General features: G+C 36.0%; 1 protein-coding gene across 1 annotated transcript in view; it reads right to left on the bottom strand.

Moving 5' to 3' along the window:
* Nucleotides 1–1,810: 1,810 nt before the first annotated feature.
* LOC139116546 (neuronal acetylcholine receptor subunit alpha-2-like) overlaps nt 1,811–18,492 on the bottom strand; it is an 87,634-nt gene continuing 70,952 nt past the window's right edge. The window contains exons 6-7 of the mRNA XM_070679147.1: nt 3,979–4,879; nt 1,811–1,968 (exon numbers count right to left, since the gene is read on the bottom strand). Coding sequence (XP_070535248.1) covers nt 1,834–1,968; nt 3,979–4,879 — 1,036 coding nt within the window. The 3' untranslated portion in view covers nt 1,811–1,833. The remainder of the gene's footprint in view (nt 1,969–3,978; nt 4,880–18,492) is intronic.

Genomic DNA, 18,492 nt, shown 5'->3' with positions numbered 1-18,492 from the left:
ATTTACTCTTTTGCACGGTGGGAAAGGCTAACAGTAACATTACTGTTAAGTCATTTATAAACACTGATTCAATCATGTTGCCTTCAACTTTGATAACACGATTGGAACTAATTGGGGATAATTGGATCTTCATATTTTCAAATATCTAAAACTGTTAGGTGCCTTACAGCTGAATGTGGCAATATTACAAATAACTCATAAAAACATGTGTTCAACTTAAAAACAAAAGCAGATGAGCTTACATTTGCAGATTAGACTGTCATTGCTTCACCATCCAGTTATCTCAAATTAGTTCCAATCGTGTTAAATGTGAACCTCATTGCATCCTACCGGATGGATTATAAGGACTAGCGGAGTATGGTTCAATGTTCGGTTGTCATTAGACATGAGAGTTAAGTCACAGTGCGATATTGGCAATGCCAATAGGGGATACCATAAGACTTTGTGTATTATCTATACACTTGTTTGCATACTACGAAAATTATCACAATGCGCGAGGCAAAAGGGTTTATCATAAACTAATGATGTACATACCTATGCCTGTTCACCTACTAGGAAAATTAAATACTCGTCAAGGGATGATTCATTGTATACCTGTCGTTCCAATATGGTGAATTGCTAGGTTCATAATAATACTGTTTCGAAATACTTCGTCAATACTTTGTTCACCAGGTATATTTCACTATGATATAGACGCTGACATATGAATGTGACACTTTTGACGAATGGCGAGTTAAAATACACATGCGCAAGTTACAGTGTCAAATCGCTACAGTACTTCGCTCGATATAAGTAGATGTATATTATTATGTCGACCAGGCTTAATTTATGTTATTAAAGGTTTTCGTATTTCCCAAAATAATATTTTAATTTGCGATTGAAATCTTAATCATATACTATGATTATTTTGTGTATCATTTTGAACTGAATATATATGAGGCACTTATGTCTGGAAATTATATTACTCCAAGCAGTAATCACGACTAGGCTTTTTGTAATTGATCAGTAAACGGATAGTAGACTGAAAAAGACGGACTAAAAGGCAAAAATGATAAGCTGGAGGGGAACTAAAATGAAATGTTTGGAAAATTCAACAAGACACCGAACGACAATTATGTACTTTTGTCCTATATATCAATACTATAATACTAATTTATGTCAATACTACTTTCCCACTTTTGATCTACAACAGTGACAACAGGCAACAATCTTTATACGCAAACAGGTCACTTAGTAGAATCGATGAATCGTTTGAACCCTATAAAGGAAAGTAAATAGATTCGAGTCCGTAAAGTAATTCTTGAGGGAGTTGCTGACACGGGTTACACAACTTTAAAAACTATTTAACTCGGCGTCTTTAGGACATTTGCAGAAATAGCCTGAAAATCACGTTTGGTCAACAAATGTTGTGTTTCGTGTTTTCTGACTCCGAAAAAGGAGTATGTTGGTAAACAACATTCTCCTTTTACAAAACTATAAAATGTTATCTCGAGAATACTTAACAAAAGTGTAATATTGTAGGACAACATTGCTTTCGAGATGACAAATCATGAAAATAATGGTAAGTAAAAGCATGGATGGTACATACAACTGCATTTGTTACCTTAAACGATGCACTGAATAAAATTGTTAGATATATATTTCTACTAGAATCAATAATGTACGTACTTGACAATGTGCGTAACTAAAACTTAGATTCATATGAAATATATTTTCTTTGTTTTTACTGTTTGATCGTTCAGATATAATCCATATCATTTTAACTACTTTACAGTGCACAAAACAAACATCATTAAAGTGATGTCCGCAATTCCACATTAGATCTGAAGACGTTCACCAGTAACGCTCGAAGGCAGGGGACAGCAGTAACCAGACAAGGATTGCTACAGACACGGCTGAATAGATGATGAACAGAATTCGATCCAACGTCTTCACAAGTCGGTCCCATTCTTCTTGGCAATCTGTAACCTATCAAGAAGAACGACATGAAGTATGATTATCGCCTCGTGTAATTGTCTCACATGGCTGTTTATTCACTCTATATGGCCACGATAAATGCGAAATATTCTGTAACTTCGAAGAGCCGTTTTAGTGTGATTCTGTCAGGCTACATCAACTCCTAAGTTGGTAGACTGATCGTAGATGATGACCGTGCGTTGATAGTGTTTCTATGCAAATAGTCTGTCGATGTATCAACTTGCAAAACTCAGTCTAAATGGTCAAGCTCCAGGTTACGTTCGAGAACTTTCATTTGGTTATGTATTGCGCTCTATATATCTAAACATCAGCAATTTGTTGTGTGTATCTCAGTATAGACTGAAAATATATGGAGGGAACAGCATCGGCTATTTGACTTTGTAATTTCCTGCAATGTAATATAAAACAAGCAGCCACTATGTACAGCTTAAAGCATTGTTCGCAAAACCCTATAATGTAAACTGTTTCGCGCCCTTGAAAATAACTTGTTGCTCACTGATTTTGACTCGTTATAAATATTTTCAACTGATATATTGATTAATACGTTCTCGACAATAAAGAAGACATCTGACGGCACATTAAAAAAGGACGTTGCCTCTTTGAAATAGAGATGTGGCCTTGGGAGCCGACGTGACTTCCTTGCCTTGGTTATTTGGCACTGCAAAGCTAATTCTATGAATATGACTGTTTTGTTCACTTTTTCCTAATATATATCAAATCGTTCTTGTCTAACGCATCCTGCATGTATCCCGAGGATACAGTGAGATACTTTTCAGAAGAGAAAGTCAAAGCAAAAATATTTTTAATCGACGCCTACATCGGAGACCATTTTGTCGCATGATGATTCATTCTTTGCTGTAGAATGAAATAGTTTTCCAAACTGCGCATGTCATGCACGACTTGCAGTTGAAATATTACGTTGCAATGTTAAGGTAAAGGGCGACGAATTCGGACGCGCACTCGCTTTAGAACGTTTCTGCGCAGATTTAACTCCAGTCTGTCGCAAATGGGTTACTTTGTAGCGCATGTATTTAACATCACCTGTCATTGTTGAAATTGCGCTTTTACCTAAAATGTTCTGACCAAGTCTCTTAAAATACATGTGACCTATAACCTTGTCATATTTTGACCCCCTAGGAAGCTGGTTTTTATTCAATATGAGCGAAAAATTAACATTTCCCTCCCATTTACATGGCGCATATTACCCATTCACCTGGAGATATTGTAAAAAGTAGCGTGGTGACACCCTTTTATTAAAAGTGTAAACTAAATGGTATTATGTCAGGATTTTATTCGCCAAGTTTGGTCAAAATGACACCATTCAAAGCGACAGGAAGAAAGTTCGAAAAATATGTAGTGATATAATTTCGATATCGTCATTTTGTAATCGATACTTATGTAAAAATATCTTTACAAACATCATGAAAACTATACATTCGATAGATATGGATCTCAAGTCTTGGTATTTATAAAATTAACTCATTTGCTAAGCTTTTTAAATTGCTTTCTTTAGTTTAAGTGAATTATATCATTTTTATTATTTCTAACGACGCCATTTTAACATCCGTTTCCATGGAAACGAGCATGGTGACCCCCATTTTTTATTTTATTTTTGCACTTGCACAACTTCCAAGAATATTTGTGCAAAGTTTCAAGAAAATGACACCACAACTTAATTTTGACGTAATTCGTAGTACTTCACCTTAATAACAGGACTTGACGGACAGGGCATGGTAATATAATGTATGTTATCTGTGATAGCATCGTACCTGCCAATTCTTAACATTTTACCGATAATTGGATGCATACTCTATATATTTCCTTCTGTTCGTGGAATTCTCGTTTTCAATAAGCTTACGCATCATCCAAGGCATTGTTTTCATTTCAATCTCTCTGTGGTATCATCATCAACAGACGTCATACATGGCGTGGAAATCGACGATAACATACCTAGTTACTATTATAAGCAGAAGGTATATTCGATTCATAGGTTGTACTTACTTGACGAGAAGCGTCATCCTTTGACCCCTCAAAACCATTGGGATGCTCCGTTGGAGCTGAAACGTGACCATTTCCATCGTTGAACAGTTCCCCCTTGCCCACGTGATATTTGTCATCTACAGCTAATGCAATACTGTTCTCATAACCTCGGCTGGATGTAGCGACGTTTACAAGTTCGATGTCCTTACTGGTCGAACTCCGTCTGTACCGTTCCCAGGATGAACTACTCTTACATAAGAAGATTCTCCGAATCCATGGGCTCGGGAATATTTTCGATGCTCCATTTCGTTGAATATTTAACAAGATGGTCGTCATAACTACAGTTGACGCTACCATACCCATGTCAAACAACAGTATCATACCCAACAGAGAACCGCTATTGGAATTTGTTGGAAGGGTTTCCCCAACGAGTAGTTGAAAGACACTTAGAGCGACCAGAAGGGAAACCGCAAAACTCAACCGTTCACCACAATCAGGGGGAAGCCAGAACACACAGAACGACAGTAGAAACATCATGTTACTCGGAAAGACAATATTCATCAAATAATAAAGAGGGACTCTTTCCATTTCCAATCCATAAATAGCCAAAGATTCGAAAGCCAAATCGACATTGTTTTTATGAACTTTAACCTCACTAGATATACCAGTTATTTTCCATTCGTAGTTTCTGTATTGTACCACCTCTTTCACAGTCAAGTTTTCCTGGACGTTCAGGCGCACTTCGTCATTGTAGTACTCATTCGATGCGAATCGTAGGTAACATGTTTGACGATCCCAAGGAAAGTACTGCATGTCAAGGTAGCAATCACTGTCAAACTGCGAGATGGATATGGATATGACGGTTCCATTCGAAAATACGTGATATAACGGAGGAGGGGGAGGGGTCACCGCGCCGTCAAACCTGTTGGACAAATGTCAATCACATTGTTACTTTCACAGCTATTAAGTTACTTTCTCATAACCTCCTGTTCTTCACAAGTTTACAGTTTAATTAGAACATTTTTTATTATCAAGAAAATTTATATGTCAATGTATTATGCTCTGAAAGTTGAATTTTTTTCCTACAGAATTACTTGTAACAAAGCGAATAACCGCCATTTTGCATTTGAAATTTCGATCTACAGGTTAAGGTGAAGTGTATTTTACTTCCGGAAATTTGCGGAGTCCTCTGTGAATTCTCAGTCTTGATTGTGAAGGATATAATTTGAAGTTTCCTTGAGTAAGTATTGAATGCTCATTTTCTAGGTGTACTTATAGTACGTTATCATGAACAAGCATTGAGGCTGAGGGTCGGTAAACCTGACTAATTAGGGAACTTTCCTGATAATTTTAATTATTTTCAGACGGTTGAAGAAGCCCTGCGATTCACACAAATGTGTTTCCAAGGGGAAATGGTATTTTGAAGTTTAATTCTTGAAATTTAAATATTAATAAAATCCAACGCGACAATATTGTTCTATAGCCGAGTTCTGTAATCGAAAGCAGTAGGATAGAACAGGTTGTGGATTGGACAAGCATTTTTCAATGCATGCGTCAATTTTCCGTTGGCAGGTGACGTTATGCTGAATTTATTATATTTGACAAAAATTCACATTAAAATTGCTTTGTAAGCCTCCTTCATTCTAAAATCATCAAGAGATTATTCTAAAATCATCAAGAGATATATATACATATATACAATATATACATATATATATATATATATATATATATATATATATATATATATATATATATATATATATATATATATAATATTAATAATATTGGATTCTTATATAGCGCACATATCCACAAGTACATGTGCTCAAGGGGCTTTACAGTTATTATTACCCCTGGTCACTGGACCTAATATGATACCATTTCAACTCGCTGAGCAAACTACAGCTCACATGTGCAGTTTAGCAGCAGAGCTAAACACACACATTACAACCACTGTCCTACCAGGTGCCCATCACTCCTGGGTGGGGAGAAGCAATGAGGAATAAAGTGCCTTGCTTAAGGACACAACACCATGGCCATGCCGGGCTCGAACTCACCATCCTGTGATCGTGAGTCCCATATATATATATATATATATATATATATATATATATATATATATATATTATATATATATATATATATATATATATATATATATATCTGTAGCTCGAACTTTCAATCTAACATATAGATACATAGACGATGTTATTTCTATGAATAACTCTGAATTCAGTAAATATCTCGCTATGATTTATCCTCCAGGATAAAGAGATTAAAGAAACTACAGAAACGGCCTTTTCTGCTTCATATCTGGACATTTTACTTGAATTTGACTCTAATGGTCACCTTTCTACTAGGCTATATGACAAGAGAGATGATTTTAACTTTAGTATCATCAATTTTCCACACCTCATAAGTAATATTCCACTCTCACCAGCTTATGGGGTATACATTTCCCAGCTTATTCGATATGCTAGAGCATGCAGTTCATATGGTGATTTTGTAGAGAGACATGGCCATCTCTCTTACAAACTATTAAATCAAGGTTACACCAGAGCAAGACTTGTCTCTACATTCAACGCTTTTTTGGCAGGTATCGCAAGCTGGTAGATAAATACAATATCTCTCTTCGACAAATGATCACTGATGGCATCGGTGACATTGGGCCTTAGTTAGTGACCACTACCTATCTGGCTTATAGATTGATATATGGCGGGTGCCACATGTGGGGCAGGATGCGCTTACTATTTTCGAAACACCTGACATCACTTCTTGGTCTTCTGGCCAGAGGTCCATATATCTTTCTTTCATGAATATGACTTTGTTTGTGTACCGTCTATTTACTGTCTGTTCTGTGCTGTTTTGTGTCTATGTTTACAACTATTGTCTCACGAATTCTGACCTACTGTCATCGGATTATGGATTGGTATGATTGCGATTATATATATATATATATATATATATATATATATATATATATTATATATATATATATATATATACACTTGTTTAGTTCAAGATCAGCTGGAGTAGAGTGCTCAATACTAGAGTAGAGCTAAATACACAACTGAGTTGATCAGGATAATCTAAAATATTACATTTCCACTACAAATTTGTTTCGTATAGGCTGCAGAGCCGCCTACACTCATCGGGTGGCTGTGATCGACTGAAACTTTTGGGCGGGAAACGATTTCTTTTGTTTTGTTTTTGTTGGCACCTGTTTGTTGCAAAAGGTTGAATAATTAGTGACTGCACAAGAGAAATTTTCTCCTGTGTCTGCAGGTCGATGCAATCTTTTTTTCCTCTTTCACTATCTTAGGTTTTGTATTTTTCGGGGCTTTCTTGTATGATTTTGTTATGTTGTTCTGCAAAAGTTGGTTGTACTGGGTGCAATCTTTTTTTCCTCTTTCACTATCTTAGGTTTTGTATTTTTCGGGGCTTTCTTGTATGATTTTGTTAAGTTGTTCTGTAAAAGTTGGTTGTACTGGGTGCAATCTTTTTTTCCTCTTTCACTATCTTAGGTTTTGTATTTTTCGGGGCTTTCTTGTATGATTTTGTTATGTTGTTCTGTAAAAGTTGGTTGTACTGGGCCTGCAGACACAGGAGAAAATTTCTCTTGTGCAGTCACTAATTATTCAACCTTTTGCAACAAACAGGTGCCAACAAAAACAAAACAAAAGAAATCGTTTCCCGCCTAAAGTTTCAGTCGATCACAGCCACCCGATGAGTGTAGGCGGCTCTGCAGCCTATACGAAACAAATTTGTAGTGGAAATGTAATATTTTAGATTATCCTGATCAACTCAGTTGTGTATATATATATACACACATATATATATATATATATATATATATATATATATATATATATATATATATATATATATATATATATATATATATATATATATATATATCCAAAAACCGCTTTTTAAGTCAATTATCACGTATAATAATTAACATTTTAAAAACCATGTTTAAGCCCATGCATCTCAAAGAGTTACACATGACTTTGCACTTTGACGGACGTTTATAATCTTTAGAGAAATAATTTACACGTTGCCAAGATATGTTTCCATATTTTTGACATACATTCTGTTTCTTCGACACTGTGTAGACCCCTGTAGACATTTGGTGGTATATAAGGTCCCGTTTAAAAAAGGATCTCATCTCAAAAGTTCATATCAGAGTCGATGTTTAGAGTTTGTTGCGTTGAATGTTTCCTATATATTGAAAGCCAAACATCAGTCGAAGTGCCATTTTCACATTATCCACATAACCAACAAGGAATACAGTCACGCCATAGGGGAACAAACACTTATTGTCGCTGATTTATAATTTTCACAGCTCTGTCCCAGTTCAGTTGTGTTGTCTTTATGAAATGAACGGTATCAGCATTTCACTGGAAGAAGAAATTAGGCCTAACTTTGAGAACGTCTTACTTCTGTATGCATGGGTAAATAATATTTCTATCCGATCAGACAACAAATATGCAAGCGTAGACAGTGCGACATGCCTGTAATGATAACGTTGGTTCACGCCATTTAAAATATCAACGATAAACATGTTGAAACAAACGGTAAACTGTACACCTTTGTCACTATTTCACTTTAGGTTTGTCCTCTTGCGAAGCTGCCACCATTTAAAGTGAAGTTAACGCACTCATAGAGGATGCGAGATAAAAGAATTTTAGTAATTTTCCCGCTTATTTTACTTTCTGTACAATTGATTCAAATATTATGGTACCTACTCGTTTCTGAGAAAGACCCTAGAAACCATACCAAATCGGATGGTACCAATATCTTTGTAATATCATCGTGACTCGACGGGTTCCAACTCAATCGTTTGTCAATCCATGTCTGCAAATTAAAACATTTAAATTACTACTGTTAAACTGATCAACTCGGCATGACAAACAACCGTCGATTTTTAAAACGTGTCTTTCGTTATAATTAGTCTTTTCGTTTATACAGCTATATTCTCTGACCAAAAAAAAACCCGGACGACTGTTCATTCCACGAGAACTATTCTGCTCTTGAGATGTGACAGTACCAGAAATATGACAAACGTGCATGCAGGATTCCCCCTCCCCTATAGTTATTCGATGACGTTCTTGCCAGCCCGATTGTTTACTTCAGATCTGTGTTACCAGTTGGAGAGTATATCGGTACTCCCTGCCCTCATTATCAGCAGATAAGGACGAGGTGGTTGGAACTGCGCCTGTGCGACTTTCTTGTATTCAACAATTTATTTAATGGACGATTTCTAGATGCACCATGTCGACATAGCTACAACACTTAAAGTTTTAACTGTACATTTCGGAAAAAATGTTGCAACTTTTACCGTGGATCATAGACCCTCGAGGGTCTGCTTGGATACAGTGATTACATTGGTCGTATGGGTCCCCAAGCGACCTTTGAGAGCAGTTCAGAAACACTCCCTTTAAATGTTGGAACTTGTGGATACCTTTTGTCGTCTGTCTATAACTCCCGTCTTCATTCAAGATTTTAAGGTAAAACGCGCCTCGGGCTTTCAAATTTTATCAGTTCTCTTCTTATACCCAGTACTTGTGGGGGTTCATTTTAAAGCTCTTGATGACAGAAAAGTTTTCATCGTCTTAGTTTTTCGAAAATCGAAAATATCTATTTTTCCCAACAGAGTTAACACAGAGGAGAGCGGCCATTTTGGATTTCAAATACCAGAAATCTTAGATAATTTGTCTCTCTAGTACCAAAATTTGCACGGTGAACCCCGAGTTTTATTCTTGCTTTGGTAAGAGAACGGTCGAAAGTCTCATTGAGGAAAGTTTGAGCAAAAGTCTTTCACTTTGGAGGCGCATATTACTTTAAAAGTATTACATGTATATTTTAACTCTCGTTACTCCTAACTCACCTGCTTTAAAATACTGGTATTTTCGCGTACTTGTTCTTTTCTTCCTGTAATTAACCATGTGTACATAATTACCTCAATGAGGACATGATGATCAGGGGACTAATTATCTGCAGGACACTTTCAGATCGCGCTGTGGAGGAGAGGAGTGACTTTCTTTTCATGAATTGCTTACAGAACACTGCCTTTCAACTGTATGTACGATAAGCGTACATATATGATGACACAGTCGATTAAGTGTTGCAGGCAACATTCAACTATTTCAATAATCATTGGCAGTCATTTTCTGTGTAGTCTGTCATGAAAAACACACTTAGAACTGAATCGAAGAACTGACATTTTGACAGAATGTCGAGCTACGCATATTTTCATGATACAAGCCAAGACATACTTACAATGTCGGCAACTTTAACTATCGCAAACTCTAAATATACCTCTACCACATCCGATCTGTTGTCAACGGGACGAGATAGGCGATTATATTCCGTCAGTAGCAATTCCAAGAGTTCTTTCTCTTCATCTGCCTGTACCATACATAACACTAGAAACAAAGGACATTTACGCTGAGTATGTAACCGGAAAATTTCGTTTTTCCTATTAACAGCGATTGCCAAGCGACCTGGTACTATGCATCATTAACGGGAATCCGTTGATGACCTGCGTATGTACCCTATGTTCGCTGCTTCTTCTCCAAAGATAGCATTGACACAGGTGATAAAAATTACCAGAAGAATGTATTTATGTACAAATCATACATTTCAAAACCATCACTTGTACTAATGCACAGTTGTAGGACATGTCTTGTCCTCGGATAACCGACAGATTTGACAGTTGTGTAATAATATTTCTTTAATACTGCGATTATCCCCGGGAAACAGGGAAACAAGCACGCAATGCTGACTATGGTCGAGGCAGTACTGGGACACTGATGGTATCACTTCGGTATTGTTTCGGAAAATACCGCTTTATAAATCAACATGCTGAATAAAATTATTCACACTGACAAAGCAGATCATGTCAGTAATACGTATGTGAAGGAATGCAAGATAACTGACAAATATGTGAACGAAACTGCGTTGTACAGAGGCGGAGATAACCCACCTGCGGTCAGTGCAATGATAATCATTGTTTCTCGTCTTCCAATCATATCTACGTTTCACAGACGTTCTACTGTCCCGGTACTGCCTCGGCTATAAATGAGGTGATCGGTGTATGGCGTTCCAGTTCTGCAATGACGGGCTACATGACATCATTTGACCCTTAAAGCGGGCTGTTCATGTAAGATATCACCTCCCACCTTAGGATCATCCTTTCGATTCTAAGAAGTAGATTAAGAAATTATAGTACCAAAGTTTGTATTTAATTTTTTATTTGAACGCTATTCATAAGGCCGTCAAAACAGCCATTTGACCTATAACGCATTAGGACGAGAAAGTACTTTGGTTTTATTTCAAAACAGCTCTGATATGAAGTGATAGAAAAAAAAACAGGATGATGACCAAGCTTACGCCAAATGCCCACGGTGATTCGCTTGATATACGAAGATGTATATGTAATATATCATAAAACATTCTTAATTTTTGTCATTAAAGGTTCTTTTATATCGAGTTTCCCAAGAGAATATTTTTATTTCCAATATAAGTCTTAATTTTACGCTACAATTGTCTTAATTATACGCTATGACTATTTTCTCTTTGTTTTCGCTTCTCTCCAATGAACCAATTTACAGAGAGACACCAAGATGAGGAAAATATATTGCTCCCAACAGTAATCATGACTACGTCAGCTAAAGATGGTCTCTTTCAGGAGACCCTAAAGAGGCAGACCGAAAGCTAATATGATAAGCTCGAGGGAACTAAATTGTGGGTTTTTTTGGCAATAGAACATGAGACTGCAAACGACAGCTAATCCACTTCTTTCCTTCGATTCGTTATTGTAATGCTGCTTTCTCACTTTTGATCTACAACAATTACATTATGCATCACAGTTTTCACAAAGCCAGGTCATTTGGTCGAAATGATGAAACATTTAAAGGGAGGCAGTCGTCAGAACTGCGCTCAAAGGTCGCGTGGGACCCCTACGACCGGACACCTACGACCGATGTAAACACTGTATCCAAGGTACGTTGGCGATTGATGAAAGTTAAAAAATGTTTGTGATAATGCACATCGTAAAATTTAAATGTTGCAGCTATGTTGACATGATGCTTCTATATATAGTGCATAAAATACATTGTTTGTAAACAAGAGAGTCGCACTTGCGTAGTTTCGACGACCGCTTCCCTTTAACGGATTGCAAAACAGCTCTGGTAAACAACTCTCTTTAAACGCAAGTGGAAACAAACTGACTGCTCTTCGTGACCTCAGATGACCTTCAAGGGACAATTTTCATTCAGTAGGGTATCTTGAGAGTAATAAAACCCGTGAACTAGATACTATTCAGGCATAGCACTCTGGTAACTTCAGCAGCTGACCTCATGACCTTTGCAACAAACTTACCAGATATGAACTGAAAATGCTCACGTGTTTCATACAATTATGTGTAAATCTGAACCTTTGCCACATGTTTGCAACTTCATTGAAAGTATTATGATCAACATAATGAACAATAATCACCGCTAATTAATTCTCAAAGGTCATGAAGTATACAAATATGTAATTAGCTGAAATAAAAATATTAAAGTTCTTTGACTGCTGTCATTGTATCACCATTTTATATAGCAAGTGTAATTACCATTGGCCAAGTCCTTCAAGCCATATATGCCGAGCTGTGAAAGCTCATTAGATATGCAAATTGTAAATTAGCTGACATGAAAAATGTGAAATGTCTTTCGATATTGTTTTAACCAGGTATAATCATCAATGTTGTCATGTTTTGCCAACTTTGATCAAGTAAATCCCAATATATATCCCTAATAAGCAAAGTTCATTAAATATGTAAATTAGGAATTGACTTAAGTAAAAATGCTAAATGATTGTCAATAATGTTGTATCATGGTATCTGCAATATATGTAGCAAGTTTTGTCAACTTTGGTCAAGTCAATTCAGATATATATCTCTAATTAGGAAAGTTCATTAAACATGCAAATTAGGAATTTGCTGAAGAGAAAATGATTAATGACTTTCAATAATATTGTATTACAGTGTCTGAAATGTACATAGCAAGTTACATCAATTTTGATCAAGTCAATTCAGATGAATATCCCTAAGTATGAAAATTCATTTAATATGCAAATTAGGAATTGGCTGAAGTAAAAATGTCTTTTGACTTTCAATAATGTTATATCACAGTATCTTTGATGTATATAGCAAGTTTCCATGACTAAAATCAAGTAAATTGTGTTGCTAAGTTATCCCTATATACCAAAAATCAGACCTCTAGCTCTATTGGCTGGATCAGAATTAGATATGTGCATAATTAATTAGGTACAGGATGTGATGTCATAAGGTCTCCCATCATACCAAATATGAAGGGTGTAGCACTTGTGGTTACTTAGTTATGGCCATATATGTATATTTGAGGTCAAAGGTCATCGGGGTCACATGACATTTTGTCAAAAAAATTGTATTGCTAAGAATTATCCTATATACCAAAAATCAGACCTCTAGCTCTATTGGCTGGCTCAGAATTAGATATGCGCATAATTAATGAGGTACAGGATGTGGTGTCATAAGGTCTCCCATCATACCAAATATGAAGGGTGTAGCACTTGGGGTTACTTAGTTATGGCCATATATGTATATTTGAGGTCAAGGTCATTGGGTCACATGACATTTTGTCAAAAAAATTGTATTGCTAAGTTATCCCTATATACCAAAAATCAGACCTCTAGCTCTATTTGCTGGCTCAGAATTAGATATGCACATAATTAATGAGGTACAGGATGTGATGTCATAAGGTCTCCCATCATACCAAATAAGAAGGGTGTAGCACTTGTGGTTACTTAGTTATGGCCATATATGTATATTTGAGGTCAAAGGTCATCAAGGTCACATGACATTTTGTCAAAAAAATGGTATTGCTAAGTTATCCCTATATACCAAAAATCAGACCTCTAGCTCTATTGGCTGGCTCAGAATTAGATATGCGCATAATTAATGAGGTACAGGATGTGATGTCATAAGGTCTCCCATCATACCAAATATGAAGGGTGTAGCACTTGTGGTTACTGAGTTATGGACGTATACTCATATTTAAGGTCAAAGGTCATCGAGGTCACATGACATTTTGTCAAAAAAATTGTATTGCTAAGTTATCCCTATATACTTATTTTCACTTTGTTTAGTGTGATTAGATATTATTTTAGCTGAAAAAAGGGTCCAGGGAAAGTAAGGAAAATCCAGTATTCCACAGTGTAACAATTGGCTGAAAATATAAAATTTCTTTCAGTCTCTAGAATCCGAAACCGAATCCGAAACCGAGTCTAATTTCAGCATCGTCTAGCCAGAGTGTAACGTGGGGATAGCGCCCTCAAACCACAGATACCGGCTTCCCATAGACTACCATGTATCAGAAAAATTAAAACTGTGATAACTTCATTAATATGCAAGCCACGCCCACCAAAACCTTTTCAGTTCTAGCCATTTGAATTCTGAAGATGTCTACCAAATTTGACTGAAATACGTTCAGCCGTTTTTGAGATAATGGGGATACAGACACACAGACACACACACACACAGACATTGCTAAACCATATGCTCACGTGTGTGAACACGTGAGCAAAAAATCAGGTTCAGTCTCGTTCTTCATTTGTTGCCAGATGAATCAGTATTTGAAGTTCATACAAAGAAAAGGTACAAGTCCGTCTGTGTACATAGCAATTTCCATATGTTCGAAGTTCCTGCGATTTAGCTAACGGAAATTTATCAACGATTGATGGAATTGCAACGTGAATTTCACTGATCTGTTTTACTCCTGCCACACAGATCCAATGTTTTTTGCCTCCTTGAAACGACAATTTCAGGCTGACCTCCAAACAGAGAGTACCAGCGACCCAGCGGTGGAAAGTCAATGATGTGATAGTAGCTCAGATGTACTGCTATATATGGCGGAAAGAGTTGTGTAGTCACACAACGATTTTACACATTTTAGAAGTATGTCAATTGGATATGTACAGAGTGTCGGTTGACTAAATGAAAGGAACTCCCAAAAGAGTTGAATCACTTGTTGCGGGGAGACGTTGAAGGATTTACAAAACAACCTCACTGGTCAAGTAGATCAGATCAGACAATTGTTATTGATGTAAAATGCTTCGAATGCTCTTCTTCCACGAAATGTCAAAGGCCTGAAGGGTAACTGTCAAGTAAACAGTGTGGTTTACAAGGCTACGGTATCAACGGGGGACAACACGGAGAGGGTCTACATCGGATCCCCTGATAACACCTTCAAGACGCGCTTCGCTAATCACATGCAATCGTTCCGTAACGAAAGATATCAACACTCAACTGAGCTGTCCAAGTACATCTGGACCTTGAAACAAAGGAACCAGGTCTTTGACATTTCGTGGTCAATTATTGACAAAGCATCAAGTTACTCTAACATAAGCAAGCGATGTAATCTTTGTATATCAGAAAAACCTGTAAATTATCAATGCAATATGTAAATTATCAAAGTTACAAAATGTTTTCCGAAATTAAATGTACAGTTAAATTATCAATGCTGACAAATCTACGCTGTTAAACAAACGCTCGGAGTTGGTTTCAAAATGTCGCCACCAAAACAAATATTATCTATCAAATTTTAACACCACCTATAAATAGAATGGTACGTCCCGATCATACATATATAAGAGTATTGAGCTAGTATTACTTTCACTTCATCTGTCTGATGATTGCAGGATGCATGAAACTTAAGTAAGAGATACCATTACTTTGTACTTGAAGTAATTTTGTGTTATTATATATAAATATATATATATATATATATATATATATATATATATATATATATATATATATATATATATATATATATATATATATATATATATGGAATGTATGTGTGTGTGAGTGAAAGAGACAACAGTATATTGACAAAAAGATTGAGATGATTGACTGAACAGCTAATGCAACATATTCAACATATGACTACAGTACCACTACTCGCAATAGTGGTACTGCCGGTAAATAAGGCCAACATGTTAATTAACTGTGTTGGTTCCTACACAGGGTACAGCAGTATAAGTCCCCTGGGGTTGGGGAGGGGCCGGAGGGGATGGGTTTTTGTGCAACGGTTTACTTTATTTACTTTTATTAGTGATATTTCAAAGTATTCAACTCCAAACTATCATACCGCTTTCTTTATTACTACAAGTAATTTAATCAACTTTGGTAACTTTGGTATGTCAAATAAAGATTTCGACTCAACACTGTCTGACTTCTTTCTATATTACCCACACATCATTATCTCCTCTCAAATCTATGTATACACCATTGTATTTGCTTTGCAAACATTGCTAATTAGCTAATCAGCTGTATCAGCAGATTAATTGATTAAGTCAACACCACAGCCGTCACACAAGTAGTGTCTGTAATCTTCACCCCTAATCTTATTTAACCACGGTATTTTTTTAGTTAAATTGCCAAAAACGGTAATTTTGCCAATTCTGTTGTAATTTCAACAAATTAGAAGGGTAACATTCTTGCAAATATGCAACTCAAATTTGAGAGCAATCGGGCCAGCGGTTTCAGAGAAGAATGATTTTTACTTAAAATGAGAAAAACAAACAAAAATTCAGCAAACAAATTCAAGATATCTTCAAGATATACATATAACTGTATGAGGTCCACCTAAGGTACTTGCACACCAATTTTCGAAGCATTCAAAACTGTGGCTCTCGAGTTACTAGTTTTTTACCATTTTCTCATTTTTAAAGCTCATTTGCATAATTTTGGCAATATAATTGTCATTTGAACAAAATCCCGATCTGTAGCCCAGGATGCATCAAGATACCAAATACCAAGCTGAAAAAAGCAGCAGTTCGCGAGTTTTTGATGTTGACAAACATACTATACATACACATACATACATACACACATACATACGGACACCATAGACTTAAGCTTATACGATAACCTCACATTAGTATACCAAATGTGAGCTAAAAAGGATGTAATTTCTAGCCTAAGGTACTGAAAATCACACCAAATGTGGGGACTTAATTTTGTCCTCGATTACGCAAAGTAGCCAAGTATTATATAATTTTAATTGGGAATTGTCATCTCCACAGACCAGCTGAACTTTGATGAACAGCTGCAAAGTGACATCAATTGGAAGTAATTTGGGAAAATTATATCTGTGCATGTATCTGTCCGTGATACAAGATGTGCATGTACAGTATATGAAAAAAAAGTAGCTTGCCTTTGGAAGCACAAACCTCGAAATGAAAGCCAAATTTTACAAATATTGTTTATTTCTTCATTATAGTCTCTGAAATAAATGAAAAACTTACAGTACTATCCCAAAAATAAATGTAGACAGCATTTTGGATTTTGAATAGTTGTCAATGTAATTATATGAGTTTTTGACCATCACAATATAACAGTTTGAGAATTATTATTTTATTTCTTAAAAGCCCACTACACTGAGTCTCAGTGCTCTTTACAAGGCTAAAAATTAATTTCTGAAAAGATAGAGATAAACAATAAAAATGTCTGTCAAAAATTAAAAACAAAGTTACACTTTGCAATAATCTTTTAAAAGGTATGTCTTAACACTATGTTTAAAAATACTGATCGTACAGTTTAGTGAGCGTTAAAAGGGAGCTAGTTCATTCCATAAAATAAGTACTGAAAAGGCACGGTGGCCATAGTTGTTAGTTGTCATGTTTGTGTCCTGCCTAAATAAAACTAATTTGTCTGGTGAATGAAGGGTACTATGACGGGAAAATGGGTGTTTATCAGTGGACGTAAACAATCTGGGCACTTGCCCGAGACAATTTAAAATGTCGTAAGAATGATCTTAAAATTAATTCTTTGCTCGATTGGTAGCCAATGGAGGAGTAATGGGTCACATTTTGAAAACTGATAGAAATTGTATAAAGGCACATGAGTAGTAACTTTTGGCATTATTTTCATGATTTTATATTTAGATTAAAATTACTTCATAGAGGTGTTCTTGCTCATAGATGTTTACGGAGTGGGACTGCATGGGAAGGTTTCAGTAAGACAAGTTATAACGGGTGCTGCACCCAAATATGGCCACCTCCGTACAACAACATGATAAACAGCGTAAATAGTGTATAGTAACACATTTGAATCTTTACAAATACAACATGGTGCAACCCATTGAAAGGATGGGAAAGGGATTCACTCCTCTTTGACGAAAAATTCTCTGTATTTTACATAACTTAGCAAGATTTTGAAAATGGCGGGAAATTCAATTTCTTGCCTATTCTGCCACAAGAAAAACCTTGTTGAGACAGATGGTTAATGACTATACTGTCCAATTTGCAGATTGCGATGAACATCTGAGGAAATTCGCAGATTGCAGCTCATGGGTCTTTAAGATCATAATTCCCTGGTAATATACTCCCATGATAACACATCTGTAAATATACTGTGATCATTTATCATACAGAAAATTGAAAAAAACCATAAGCATATTAATTGTGAATTTATAACATATAGTACCAGACTTTAAA

The sequence above is a fragment of the Ptychodera flava genome, chromosome 17 (assembly GCF_041260155.1).
Source record: "Ptychodera flava strain L36383 chromosome 17, AS_Pfla_20210202, whole genome shotgun sequence".
NCBI lineage: Eukaryota > Metazoa > Hemichordata > Enteropneusta > Ptychoderidae > Ptychodera > Ptychodera flava.
The sequence above is the reverse complement of the archived record's forward strand: the minus strand, read 5'-3'. Positions and strand labels throughout refer to the sequence as shown.